The sequence below is a fragment of the Babylonia areolata genome, chromosome 34 (assembly GCF_041734735.1).
Source record: "Babylonia areolata isolate BAREFJ2019XMU chromosome 34, ASM4173473v1, whole genome shotgun sequence".
Classification (NCBI taxonomy): domain Eukaryota; kingdom Metazoa; phylum Mollusca; class Gastropoda; order Neogastropoda; family Buccinidae; genus Babylonia; species Babylonia areolata.
The window spans coordinates 15,739,192-15,752,388 of NC_134909.1; the positions used below are offsets into that span (position 1 = coordinate 15,739,192).

The window sequence follows — 13,197 nt, forward strand, 5'->3', positions numbered from 1 at the left end:
CCTTTCCTCCCCTTAATACTCCAACTCCCAAAGAATACCAAACAACCTAAACCCCCTCCCCCCCCCCCAACCCCCCCCCCCCCCAACCCTCCACTCCCTGATGAGAAGTGAACCCACCTGCAGTGTTGGGCCGGACACCGCTCGTGCTGGTTCTGGTTCTGAACCTTTCTCCACCCATGCTGCCGCCGCCTCTTCTTCTGACTGCACACAGACATGTGTGTATATATATATATATATATATATATATATATATATATATATATATAATAATAATAATAATAATAATGGTATTTATATAGCGCTGGATCTTGTGCAGAGACAAATCAAAGCGCTTTCGCACCAGTCATTCACACGCATGCATAACTCTAAAAACTGGAGAAACTGAAGACAAGGAAGGGCAGGCAAGGGAGGCTATTTTAGGAAGAGGTCAGACTTGAAAGAGCTGAGTGTGGAGACTTGACGAAGCGAAAAAGGAAGTTCATTCCAATCGCAAGGTCCAGAAACAGAGAACGAACGGCGGCCAACAGTCGAGTGTTTGAATCTGGGTATGCGTAAACAGAGTGGATCCGAAGCCGATCGTAGTGAGCGAGATGGAGTGTAGAGGTGAAGGCAGCCGCAGAGATAGGAAGGGGCAGTTTTGCGAATACATCTATAACATAGAGTGCTGATCTTGTACTTTATTCGGTGTGAGACAGGGAGCCAGTGCAGATGTTGCAAAAGAGGAGTGATGTGCTCAGACATAACAGGGAGGGTTTGCAGACACACTTCCGTTTGATTTTCGTAGGAGGTTCCCTAGTTATTTTTTTTTAGCGAGAACCATGTGTGTATCCACGTCTCCATTTCCTGTGTGTGTTTTTTCCATGTCAGTTGCCACCAAAAGGCTTAAATTTTGTAGTGGAAATCACTGATCTGGTGAAAGGATTTTGAACAATTTCAGCGACTATTTTTTTTTGGCAAGTTTTACAATGTATATTTGGTTTTATAATCATACCCATGTTTACGTTGAGTGTGTTTCTTGTCACATTTCTGCCATTACGTATTCAAACTGATCCCTTTTATAAACTCTTCCGAAAAGTTGTCCAAAAACAGGCACTGCAAACTCAGAAAAGCTAGTTACGGTGGGTGGGCTGCCCATGACATCATATGACCTACTTCTCACTCTGCAATTCTTCTTCTTCTTCTGTGTCCATGGGCTGCAATTCCCACGTTCACTTGTATATGCACAAGTGGGCTTTTTACGTGTATGACCGTTTTTAACCTGCCATGCAGGCAGCCATACTCCGCTTTCGGGGGTGTGCATGCTGGGTATGTTCTTGTTTCCATAACCCACCGAACGCTGACATGGATTACAGGATCTTTAACGTGCGTACTTGATCTTCTGCTTGCGTATACACACAAAGGGGGGTTCAGGCACTAAGCAGGTCTGCACATATGTTGACCTGGGAGATCGGAAAAATCTCCACCCTTTACCCACCAGGCACCGTCACCGTGATTCAAACCCGGGACCCTCAGATTGAAAGTCCAACGCTTTAACCACTCGGCTATTGCACCCGTCTCACTCTGCAGTTGATGAAAGGTCCACTACAAAAGTGAGTCTGCAAAACCCTCCCTAATATGCATGATATTCAGTTGTGTCTGACTACGACCAACACAAACAGCAGTGGAGGTAACTGCTACCTAGACTATAATATGATTACAGTGCAGTGTCTTGCAAAAGTTACATTCAAACCATCTCTCCCTGCCAAGAGGGGGTTTTAGGACAGTCGGCGTAGGGATGGTCAGACTCCAAAGGCCAACTAGCCCCCAAAGCTGCAACACTAAGAGCCAGCGCCAATATAAAAATATAACATAATAAGTTCTTTGTCTGAATAATCGGTTTTTATGGACAATTTCAGTGAATATTTTAACATTATACATGAGATTTAGGTTGCTCTGATGTGAGTGTGTGGATTCTATGTGTGCGATAATCAAAGAAATCATCTTAGACATTATAATACATATACGTCAAAAGACATACAATGTATAAGATCAACATTAATTATTGGAAAAAAAAAAAAAAAAAAAAAAAAAAAAAAAAAAGAAGAAAAGTTGACGCCCGGACAGGAGGCAGGTAACGCCCCCCCTGCCCCTCCCTCCACCCGACCCCCCCCCCCCGAAACGACACAGTGATTTTTCTTCTGCCGGACGCACTGGTCAAGGACGATCGCCACATCATCCCCCGGAGGACAACTCCTCGTATACCACATGAAAGTGAATAACATCCAACTGCAATCTGTGACATAAGCAATAGTCAAGGCACTTCTCAGGCCTTTACCTTGTTCTTCTTCTTCTTCTGCGTTCGTGGGCTGCAACTCCCACGTTCACTTGTATGCACACGAGTGGGCTTTTACGTGTATAACCGTTTTTACCCCGCCATATATGCAACCATACTCCGCTTTCGGGGGTAGGCCTTTACCAAAGCACAGAACTTGAACAAACGAACGACAAAAGCTCACCGAATCCGTGCCGGAGGAACTGCTAGCCTGTTGTTGTTTCTTCTTCTTCTTCTCCTTCTTGTGCTTCTTCTGTTTCTTCTTGTCTTTCTTCTTCTTCTTCTTTTCCTTCACCTTCTCCAGAGCCTGTGGACAGGAAGGAAAGAGAGAATGTCTTGCTGGTGGACAGAGCTCACAAAAAGCTACCAAGACAAGAACAAGACAAGAACTTGAAGAACTATGTAGCATCAAGAAAAAGAAAAGAAAAAAACCAACAACAACAAACAAAAATAAAAAAAAACAACACAGAAAACACACACACACACACACACACACACACAAAATTCCACAGAAAATATGGGGGGCAAAAAAAGTCAACAAAATGAACTGGAATTCATCCACATACAAATAATGAAACTGATCATGTCATGAATTCAACAACACATGCATGCACAAGAAACAGAATCTCTGAACCTTGTGAAAAAAAGAAAAGAAAAAAAAAAAAAAAAAAAAAAAAAAAAATCTTTCTGACAAATAGTTTCTCTCTCTCTCTCTCTCTCTCTCACCCCTCTCTCTCCTCCATTCCTGCTGGTACAACATGAAACCTAAAGACTATACTAAACTCATCAAACATGGAGCCTTAACCCAAATACTGCTAACATGAAGAGATTGAATCAACCAATAATCCTGACAGGAAAAGGTGACAGAGATGGGGACATTCTTCAACTTTGCACACACACACACACAATCACAGACACACACACACACACACATACAGAAAAAGAAAAAAATAAACTGCCTGACAGTACACTGCTTCACAAAGAAAAAACAACAACAACAGCAAACCCACACACACTCAAGGACAGCAGAAGCACCAGGGCTAATAATCAGATAATGCATTTATAACATTTTTTGACACAGACATCCGTGACAATTTGAATATAAACAGAAAGAACACACTGTCTATTCACTGAGCAGGTCCATGGATTGTTCTAAAAATTTCTAGAAATAACATAGGAGATTTTTTTTTTATTTTTTTTTTTTTTTAAATACTGCTTCAAAGCCAGAGTTGTTCCCCTTCACCACTTCGTGACCCAGAAACCTGGACAATTATGATTACATACATGTGTGTTACAATGCCAGTCATACAATTAATTTAAGATGTGCAGCATAAGAGTGGCTGGCCATCTGATGGTGGGTAGTTTGGGGCCCCTTTGAATTATGCTAAGTGAGTCCAATGGACCGGCAAGATTTTAGTATAACTTAACAAAAGCCTTGCATACTCAAGCATACACACACACACACTTAAAAATCAAGAATAAATCCTTTGACTCCTGTTGGGGTATGGAAGATATAGTGTAACAATGAATCACACACACACACACACACACACACACACACGGATCAAGAATAAATCCTTTGACACCTGTTGGGGGCATGAAGGATATAGTGTAACAATTACACACACACACACACACACACACACACACAGACACACGAATCAAGAATAAATCTTTTGACACCTGTTGGGGCATGAAGGATATAGTGTAACAATTACACACACACACACACACACACGAATCAAGAATAAATCCTTTGACGCCTGTTGGAGTATGGAGGATAAGGTGGAACAAAATTACAACACACACACACACACATGCCCACTACAAATTAGATCTAAAAAAACCCAAAACAAACAACAACTCCAGAAGCCACTTGTAACACATTTTGGGGTCATCATGTCACCTTTTGCTCCTTCTCAATGCGTTCTGTGACGGAGGAAAGCATCCAGGTTCCCTCCCCTGCCTGCCTCGCACGCTCCCTGCGTCTCTCAGACTTCTCATAGTCCTCTTTAGCCTGGGGAAAGATGAAACATTTTTTTTTGTTGAAATGGATAACTGAATAATTCATTTTGGAACAAAGAGAACTCTGAACTCCAAGCTTTTTTTAATATGAGTAAGGCCACCGTCCTGTACACATATGGTTGCATATGTTGTGTACAAACACACACACACATGTATGTAAAAACCAAACCTTGAGCGAGATAACAACAAAATTTAGAAAGTTTAAACTGATAATATATCAACCAAACAAAATAACAAGCTATTGATCTAAGACTGAGAGTGCTCTGTTCTCTGTTGTAACCCATAGAAAATAAACACTGCTAAATCTCTTGTCACAGTGCTGTTGTCATTTTGAAGCTCGTGGGGGTAATAGGGGAATTCTTATATTGTGCAAATGTTTAGATAAGTATTTCTTTCTCAAAACATGATACTGTGGACAAATTGCCAGTACATGAAATTTGTTTGGAACACACACACACACACACACAGAGAGAGAGAGAGAGAGAGAGAGAGAGAGAGAGAGAGAGAGAGAGAGAGAGAGAGAGAGAGAGAGAGAGAGAGAGAGAGAGAGAGAGAGAGAGAGAGAGAGAGAGAGAGAGAATGTGCAGCTTTCCCAGTGCAGAAACCTACAGACTAACTGATCGACTTTATGGATTTCAGTTTTCATGGAACACCTACTTCATAGTTCATACATGTCTGGCTCATTAACTTATTCATTACACCATTATTGTTACAGTATTATGGTATAGCAATCACTTGAACCCTTTATCCAATAATCATATGTACTGGTTCATAATTTATATTAATTATTCACTGGTTGAACAGGATTCAAATTTCAATGCCCAGAAATGCTACATCCTATCCAGCAAGAGTAAATCACCCTTCAGTCCTTCTACCAATCGAATAGAGTGGTATTAAGACATACAGAACCCCTACCCGAGAATTCAGAACAACAGTCTCTGGAAAACTGACACAAAATCATCCATGAGAAAATGGTGTCCATATATAAAACTTCTTGAAAACAGTAACCCATAACAAAATATTATGAAAGATCAAAATGCACAATAATAATGAAGGCTCAATGATATATATATATTTTTAAAAACTTGAACAGATGTACGTGAATGTGTAAGTATGCGAGTATGTAAATAATATATGCATGTGTGTATTCATGTGCACTTATGTGTCTGCAGTAATAATGTTTAACATGACTGTGTAATGGGTGTTTTATATAGTCACGTATAGAAAACTAGAAGAAATGTGTTCATACATAACATATCCTAAGTGTGGGTTGTGTTCTTTTCACATTACGTTAGTGAAGCAAAGTGTCCATAACTCTATGCTGATGCTATTATATGTTATAAAACTGCACTGTTACACATGATGAAAATGTGTCCACCTTGACCAAATTGATAGAACAATATATTATAAGTGTAATGACTTATGATGACGATGTTATTGTTAATGTACACTGTATTCATTTTTTTTTTCTTTTTTTGTTTTTTCCCCTTTCTTTTCCATCTACTCTGAATTGTTATAATGAATTCATGTACAAAATAAAACGGTGGTCAACCCAAGAAAGTCCGGGGGAAAAAAAAAAAAAAAAAAAATCATCCACCTCAGCACAATGTATAGGACTGTCAATAGCCAAATCCCAGCTTTACCACCAGAAAAATTCTTGGTACCTGCTAGCAAGACCAGCAGAAGATCCCGAGACTAACTTCATATCATGACAGAGGCAACATAGTAAGATTAGAACTATAGAAGGACTGTTATCAATAACAGAATTCCCTTCTCATTCTCCAAAACAGACCAACTAAAGAACTCTTTCTTCGTAAAAACAACAGCAGAATGGAATCAGCTGAAGGACCTGTGTGTGCAGAATATAAGGCGGCCATCAAAAGTTCCTTGCCATTTATTGTTGACAGATCATTATTTATTTATTTATTATTATCAACATGCACTCTCCCAAATCTGTTGTGACAATGACATGGCTGGCCCTGCAATATATTTGTTCTGACCTGATCCTGAACTGCTCTGTCACAGTGTCAGCTTTAGATTAGAATCTGTAAGTAACTCAGTGTAAGATACAGCTTCAGTTCAACTTCAACTGACTCAGAGTCAGATGCAACATTCTTCACTTTTAGTTTTACTTTACTGCATGGTAACATGAGCCGCGATATTGGACGGTATGTGTAAGTAACACTCTTACGCAAGTAAGCCGTACATCATTCTAAATTGTCTCCTCACTTGTGATCGTACAGTCAAACATTGGCATTGGAAATACTGACTGTCACAATGTTGCATCAATCATGTTTCCGAAAGGAACTGTGAAACTGAAAGCCATCGACATGGAAAGTGAATATAAGAAATGTAAACAGAACAAATAACAGTGTGCTAACCATGGCACGAGGCTCTCCATACTAACAGTACAATGAAAGTCCTACCTTCTCCAATACTTTTTTCCTTGCTTCCCGTAATTCTTGTCGTTCATTTTCGATCTGACTTGAACTTCGAAAATTGCTGTAGGCCGCCATCTTGTGTGGAACAAGCTGATCTTCCGTTTCCTGTCGGTGCAGGAGCACTGCATTTTGAGAATCTCCGCTGTGTATGGATAATTGCAAACTCGGCAAGAGATGTACACAAAAACATAAACACTAGAATTCCCAAGAATGAGATATTAGTGTCTATGGCAAAATAATTAGGCCTGATGGGTGATGATATCAATCATCAGCTTTCGAAGCTTCGTATCTTTTGCTATGACAGTGCAGGCACGGCAGTCACGATTGCTGTTTAACACTGATAATAATTATATTGATATAACACTCATGCACACACAAAAAACGCTCAATCACCACACACACACACACACACACACACACACACACTGAGAGACAGGAGTTCACACATTCTATTGTCTCTTTTCGTCGAAGAGGATCTGTGTGTGTGTGTGTGTGTGTGTGTGTGTGTGTGCCGCGTGCCCAGTAAAGTCACGGCCGGTTTCAGCGAATGCAAGTTTTGAGCACAGTTCATGAAGATATATAATTCTTTTTTTGTTGGTTGTACCTTTCAAGTGTCTGCATGGCACGGTCGGCTGAGCGGCGAGCTCGCAATCAGAAATTAAGTTGCCAGTGTGGGTTCGAATCTTGAACTCGGCCCCCAAATATGACTGAAAAAAGGGAACTATAAGAACTGAAATGTTCTTGTGCACATGCACATGGGAAAAAAATAGGTGAATACAGGGGGGTCGAAAAACGCCCGGAGGCGGGACAGGAAAACCTGACCGAGACAAGGATTAGTTGACCAACAAAAAATAAATAAATAAAAATTAAAGGGGGGAAGGTGTGCAAACCTCAAGTTTGGAGACAGAATTAAGAGGGGGGGAGATGGAGGAAGGATAGGACGTGGGGGAGAGTAGTAGGACAGATGGGAAATGGGGGGTGGAGAATAGGACAGGGGATGAGCATATGAGATTGGGGGAGGATGAGTAGGTGGGGGGAAGGGGGTGCGGAGGGTACGAAAGTGGGGAGATGGTGGTAGATGGAGAAAGGGAGAGACGGTAGTAGGATGTAGGACGGGAGGGAGAGTATGAAAGTGGGGAGATGGTGGAAGGGAGAGTAAAGAAGGGGAGAGTAGGACAGGCGGGAGATGGGGAAAGGGAGAGTAGGACTGGCGGGAGATGATGGAAGGGAGAGTAGGACAGGCGGGAGATGGGGGAAGGGAGAGTAGGACAGGCGGGAGATGGAGGAAGGGAGAGTAGGACAGGCGGGAGATCAGGGAAGGGAGAGTAGGACAGAAGCAGACGGTAGGAGTGGCGGGAGATGGGGGAGAGTAGGAGAATATATATATATTTTTTTTTTCACATGGTGACAAACCAAGAAAATAGGGTAATCATGCCGTATCAAATTATGCAAGAACATTGTATCAAATGAATATAGGGCTTATTATTGATATAATCACCTGCAGACGCTTCACCACAGAAAGAATGGAGCAGAATTAGTTGGTTGTGATCTCACCCCCGGCCCCCTGTTTCCACTCTCCCTTCACACTCACACTCACAAAAGTCTTATAAATACAGATATTACGTGTACATCTCTTGTAGTACGTACTCGTGCCACTGTGTGTGTGTGTGTGTGTGTGTGTGTGTGTGTGTGTGTGAGCATTTATAACCCAGTTTGGTTCAGTTTCTGGCCACACACCCATTAAGAAAGTGTGGAGAGAGAGAGAGAGAGAGAGAGAGAGAGAGGGACAGAGAGAGAGGGGGGGGGGGAGGGAGGGAGAGAGACAGGGACAGAGAGACTGAGGAGGGAGAGAGAAACAGACAGAAAGACACAGACAGAGAGAGAGAGAGATACAGTGAGAGAGAGAGAGAGAGAGAGGGAGAGAGAGAGGTGCGGAACAGAAAATCCAGTCGAAATCCATGCATCATATCTTTATTTCGCTTCAGTCTCAATACACACAAAGGGTAGGAGTGGAAGGGAAAGGATGATAGAAACATATGCATATCGAACAAAAACAGAAACAACAACACACACAAAAGAAAAAAAAAACAACAAAAACCCCACTTCATGTGGAGTGATGGGCTGGAGGTAACGCGTCCGCCTAGGAAGCGAGAGAGAATCTGAGCGCGCTGGTTCGAATCACGGCTCAGCCGCCGATATTTTCTCCCCCTCCACTAGACCTTGAGTGGTGGTCTGGACGCTAGTCATTCGGATGAGACGATAAACCGAGGTCCCGTGTGCAGCATGCACTTAGCGCACGTAAAAGAACCCACGGCAACAGAAAGGTTGTTCCTGGCAAAATTCTGTAGGAAAATCCACTTCAATAGGAAAAACAAATAAAACTGCACGCAGGGAGAAAAAAAAAAAGGGGTGGCGCTGTAGTGTAGCGAATTTCACACAGAGAAATTTGTTGTGATAAAAAGAAATACAAATACAAATACCCCATATATGTAATATAGTTCTAAGTCCTTCTTGCACCCACCCAGCCCCCCCCCCCCCCCCCCCTGCATCCACTTCCCACCCAATGTGTTGTATGTCTTTTTGTCACAATAATTGTATTTCTGTGCGAATTTCAACTGAGACAGCGCATCGTCACAGTACAGTGCCACCTTTTTTTTTTTTTTTTATCAAATGTCTACAATCATCAGTAAGTGTGAAGGAAATTAATAATGAAATAAACCCCTTCTCTCTTATGATGATGTGAGTTACAGACCCCGAAGAAGTGTGAAAACAGTAGTGAAATGTCACGTGATTTTCAGATGCTGAGTCGCCTACTTGCTCTATGTTTGCATTCTCTTTATCATTTTTAGTTATTCTTCCCCGAAAAAAAAAGAAAAAGTTATGAGAATGTCTATACATAGAAGCAGATGTCACGTGTAACTAGTTCACGGGATGCTGAGGATCACATGGAAACCTATAAATAGAAGCGGATGTCACGTGCTGTTCACAGGATGCTGAGGATCACATGGAAGCCTATAAATAGAAGCGGATGTCAAGCGAAGTTCACGGGATGCTGAGGATCACATGGAAACCTATAAATAGAAGCGGATGTCACGTGCTGTTCACAGGATGCTGAGGATCACATGGAAGCCAATAAATAGAAGCGGATATCACGTGAAGTTCACGGGATGCTGAGGATCACATGGAAGCCTATAAATAGAAGCGGATATCACGTGAAGTTCACGGGATGCTGTGGATCACATGGAAGTCTGCCCGGTCCGAGAGGATCCGATGGACAAAGCACGTTACTTGTCCGGCTGCAACAAAATTGATGATAGAAGCCGTATGATATTTGTATTGTATGATAATACTTATGTCAGTCGTGTCCGACTATATTATATGACCATCAGAACAGCTAAAGACACAGACATCAGTGCTGTCCCACTGACTATCTGGGCTAGAATTCGATTATTGTTGAGAGAGTCTTACCCAAGTTATGTCTCACTCTCTTGGCCAAGAATGGAAGGAATATATATATATATATATATATATATATATAAAAGGCAAGATATCAACACTTAAGCTTGTTGGTTTATTTATTTATAGTCTGTTCATCTAAGATGATGATAATAGACGATCTTCTTCTTCTGCGTTCACTCGTATGCACACGAGTGGGCTTTTACGTGTATGACCGTTTTTACCCCACCATGTAGGCAGCCATACTCCGTTTTCGGGGGTGTGCATGCTGGGTATGTTCTTGTTTCCATAACCCACCGAACGCTGACATGGATTACAGGATCTTTAACGTGCGTATTTGATCTTCTGCTTGCATATACACACGAAGGGGGTTCAGGCACTAGCAGGTCTGCACATATGTTGACCTGGGAGATCGTAAAAATCTCCACCCTTTACCCACCAGGCGCCGTCACCGTGATTCGAACCCGGGACCCTCAGATTGAAAGTCCAACGCTTTAACCACTCGGCTATTGCGCCCGTCATAACAGACGATCAACACTTAAGCACTGCCTTTGAAAACTATAGTTATGTTTGAATTGTTAAACGCGTTTTAATTGCTGTAATCACCTTTTCTATCTCCCGCACAACCAGTAGAGAGTACACACACAGAGTACCTGCAAGCATCCTAAACCAAGGGAGAGTACCTCATACCTTGTTAATAAGTCTCTCTACCTGCCAGCCACCCACCCCACCCCATAAAAATAAAACAAGATAAATAGAATTGTGCAATCCAATCAACAACCATCTACCTGAAGATCTAGTCATCAGCCCCATCCACATGTAATATGCGGCTTCTGTTCAAACGTGTGTGTGTGTGTGTGTGTGTGTGTGTGTGTGTGTGTGTGTGTGTGTGAGAGAGAGAGAGAGAGAGAGAGAGAGAGAGAGAGAGAGAGAGAGAGAGACAGACAGACAGAGAGAGAGAGAGAGAGACAGAGAGAGAGAGAGAGAGAGAGAGAGAGAGTGTGTGTGTGTGTGTGTGTGTGTGTGTGTGCAGTGCGTGCATGTTTGAGTACACACACACACACACACACAAGACATACACACACACACACAAAGTCACAACACACACACACACACACACACACACAAAGTCACACACACACACACACACACACACACACACACACACACACACACACACACACACTCAGAGAATGCACTTGATACCTGATCTTCACATACACACAACGCTCAACTGATCAGGCACACACACACACAGAGACAGACAGACAGACAGACAGACAGACACACACACACACACACACATACACACACACTCAGAGAATGCAGTTGATACCTGATCTTCACATAAAGATACACACAACGCTCAACTGATCAGACCTTGAATGAGAGCGACCTGACCCTTGTTATGTGGAAAACATCAAGACAAAAATAAGATAAAATGAAACCGAATAAAAAAATAAAAAAAAGTAAAAAAAAAAAAAGAAAAAAAAAGAAGAAGAAGAAAATGAAAAACAATAATATAAAATGAACAAGAGAGGCAAGGCCTTCAAGACTAACTTGTGATACACTTTAAAAAAAAATCCAAGCTTTTTATGTATTGAGTATAATTTCAAAATGTAATGTTTAATATGAGAAAGATCAGTTTAAAGCAAATTAACTCCCCTAGCATTAATTACAGAGTAATTTCCCGTTTTTTACTATCTGCACCAAAACGTTTGCAAAATAAATAAAACTTCCATGCTTAGCAAAAGAAGTTCCTGTTTGAACAAAAAATGATAATAATGACTGCTCTAGTTGTTGGGTCAGAATATCAGATCAAAGTGCCAAGTTTAGAGAATACAAAAAATATATATATAACAGTAAATGCAGTTTGCATATAATTAGGCTTCATTTTTTTTTTATTTTGTGCCCATCCCAGAGGTGCAATATTGTTTTAAACAAGATGACTGGAAAGAACTGATTTTTTTCTATTTTTATGCCAAATTTGGTGTCAACTGACAAAGTAGTTGCAGAGAAAAAATGTCAATGTTAAAGTTTACCACGGACACACGGACACACAGACACACACACAGACAACCGAACACCGGGTTAAAACATAGACTCACTTTGTTTACACAAGTTAGTCAAAAAAACATAAAACCGTCAATGCTAAAAATGAATGTTACCCCAAACCTCGCAATGCTTGACCGCTAATGGTTCCTGTAGGAAAGGTCTGTGTTCGAACCTTTCTCGAGAGATAAGCGGGAACCAGATAAGACAAAATAAAATAAAATAAAATAAAATAAAATATAAAATAAAATAAAACTGGCAATGCTAAAAACAAAGGCTGCTCCAAACCTCGCATTGTGTGCAATGCTTGGTGCAATGGTCCCTGTAAGCACGTCTGTGGCAGAACTTTTCCCGCGAGATAAGAGGGCACCAGCTGTAGTTGTCCCGGCACATTGCTGCACAGAGGGGAAAGGGACCTTACTGGGGAATTGCCCCTTCTAAAACTCAGAACCAAATCTTCATCATCATCATCATCGTCATCGTCATCGTTGTTATCAGTAGTCTGGTGCAACAGCCTAGTGGCAAATCTTTATCATCATCATCGTCATCATCATTGTTATCAGTAATCTGGTGCAACAGCCTAGCGGCAAATCATCATCATCATCGTCATCATTGTTATCAGTAGTCTGGTGCAACAGCCTAGCGGCAAATCTTTATCAACATCATCGTCATCAACGTCATCATCATTGTTATCATTAGTCGGGCGCAATAGCCGAATGGTAAATCTTTATCATCATCATCATCATCATCATCGTCATCATCATCGTTATCATTAGTCGGGCGCATGAGCCGAATGGTAAATCTTTATCATCATCATCGTCATCGTCATCGTTATCATCATTGTTATCATTAGTCGGGCGTAATAGCCGAGTGCTAAATCTTTATCATCATTATCATCATCATCATCATCAT

General features: G+C 41.4%; 2 protein-coding genes across 3 annotated transcripts in view; both read right to left on the minus strand.

Annotated features, from left to right (window-relative positions):
- The window catches only part of LOC143277389 (CWF19-like protein 2), a 37,985-nt gene extending 31,133 nt beyond the window's left edge, over positions 1-6,852 (minus strand). Inside the window, exons 1-4 of the mRNA XM_076582172.1 lie at positions 6,763-6,852; positions 4,218-4,328; positions 2,496-2,618; positions 118-201 (exon numbers count right to left, since the gene is read on the minus strand). Coding sequence (XP_076438287.1) covers positions 118-201; positions 2,496-2,618; positions 4,218-4,328; positions 6,763-6,852 — 408 coding nt within the window. The remainder of the gene's footprint in view (positions 1-117; positions 202-2,495; positions 2,619-4,217; positions 4,329-6,762) is intronic.
- Positions 6,853-8,752: 1,900 nt separating this feature from the next.
- LOC143277531 (cysteine-rich venom protein Mr30-like) overlaps positions 8,753-13,197 on the minus strand; it is a 42,720-nt gene continuing 38,275 nt past the window's right edge. For both annotated transcript variants that reach the window (XM_076582410.1, XM_076582409.1), the window contains exons 10-11: positions 12,574-12,680; positions 8,753-10,073 (exon numbers count right to left, since the gene is read on the minus strand). In XM_076582410.1, coding sequence (XP_076438525.1) covers positions 10,062-10,073; positions 12,574-12,680 — 119 coding nt within the window. In that variant the 3' untranslated portion in view covers positions 8,753-10,061. The remainder of the gene's footprint in view (positions 10,074-12,573; positions 12,681-13,197) is intronic.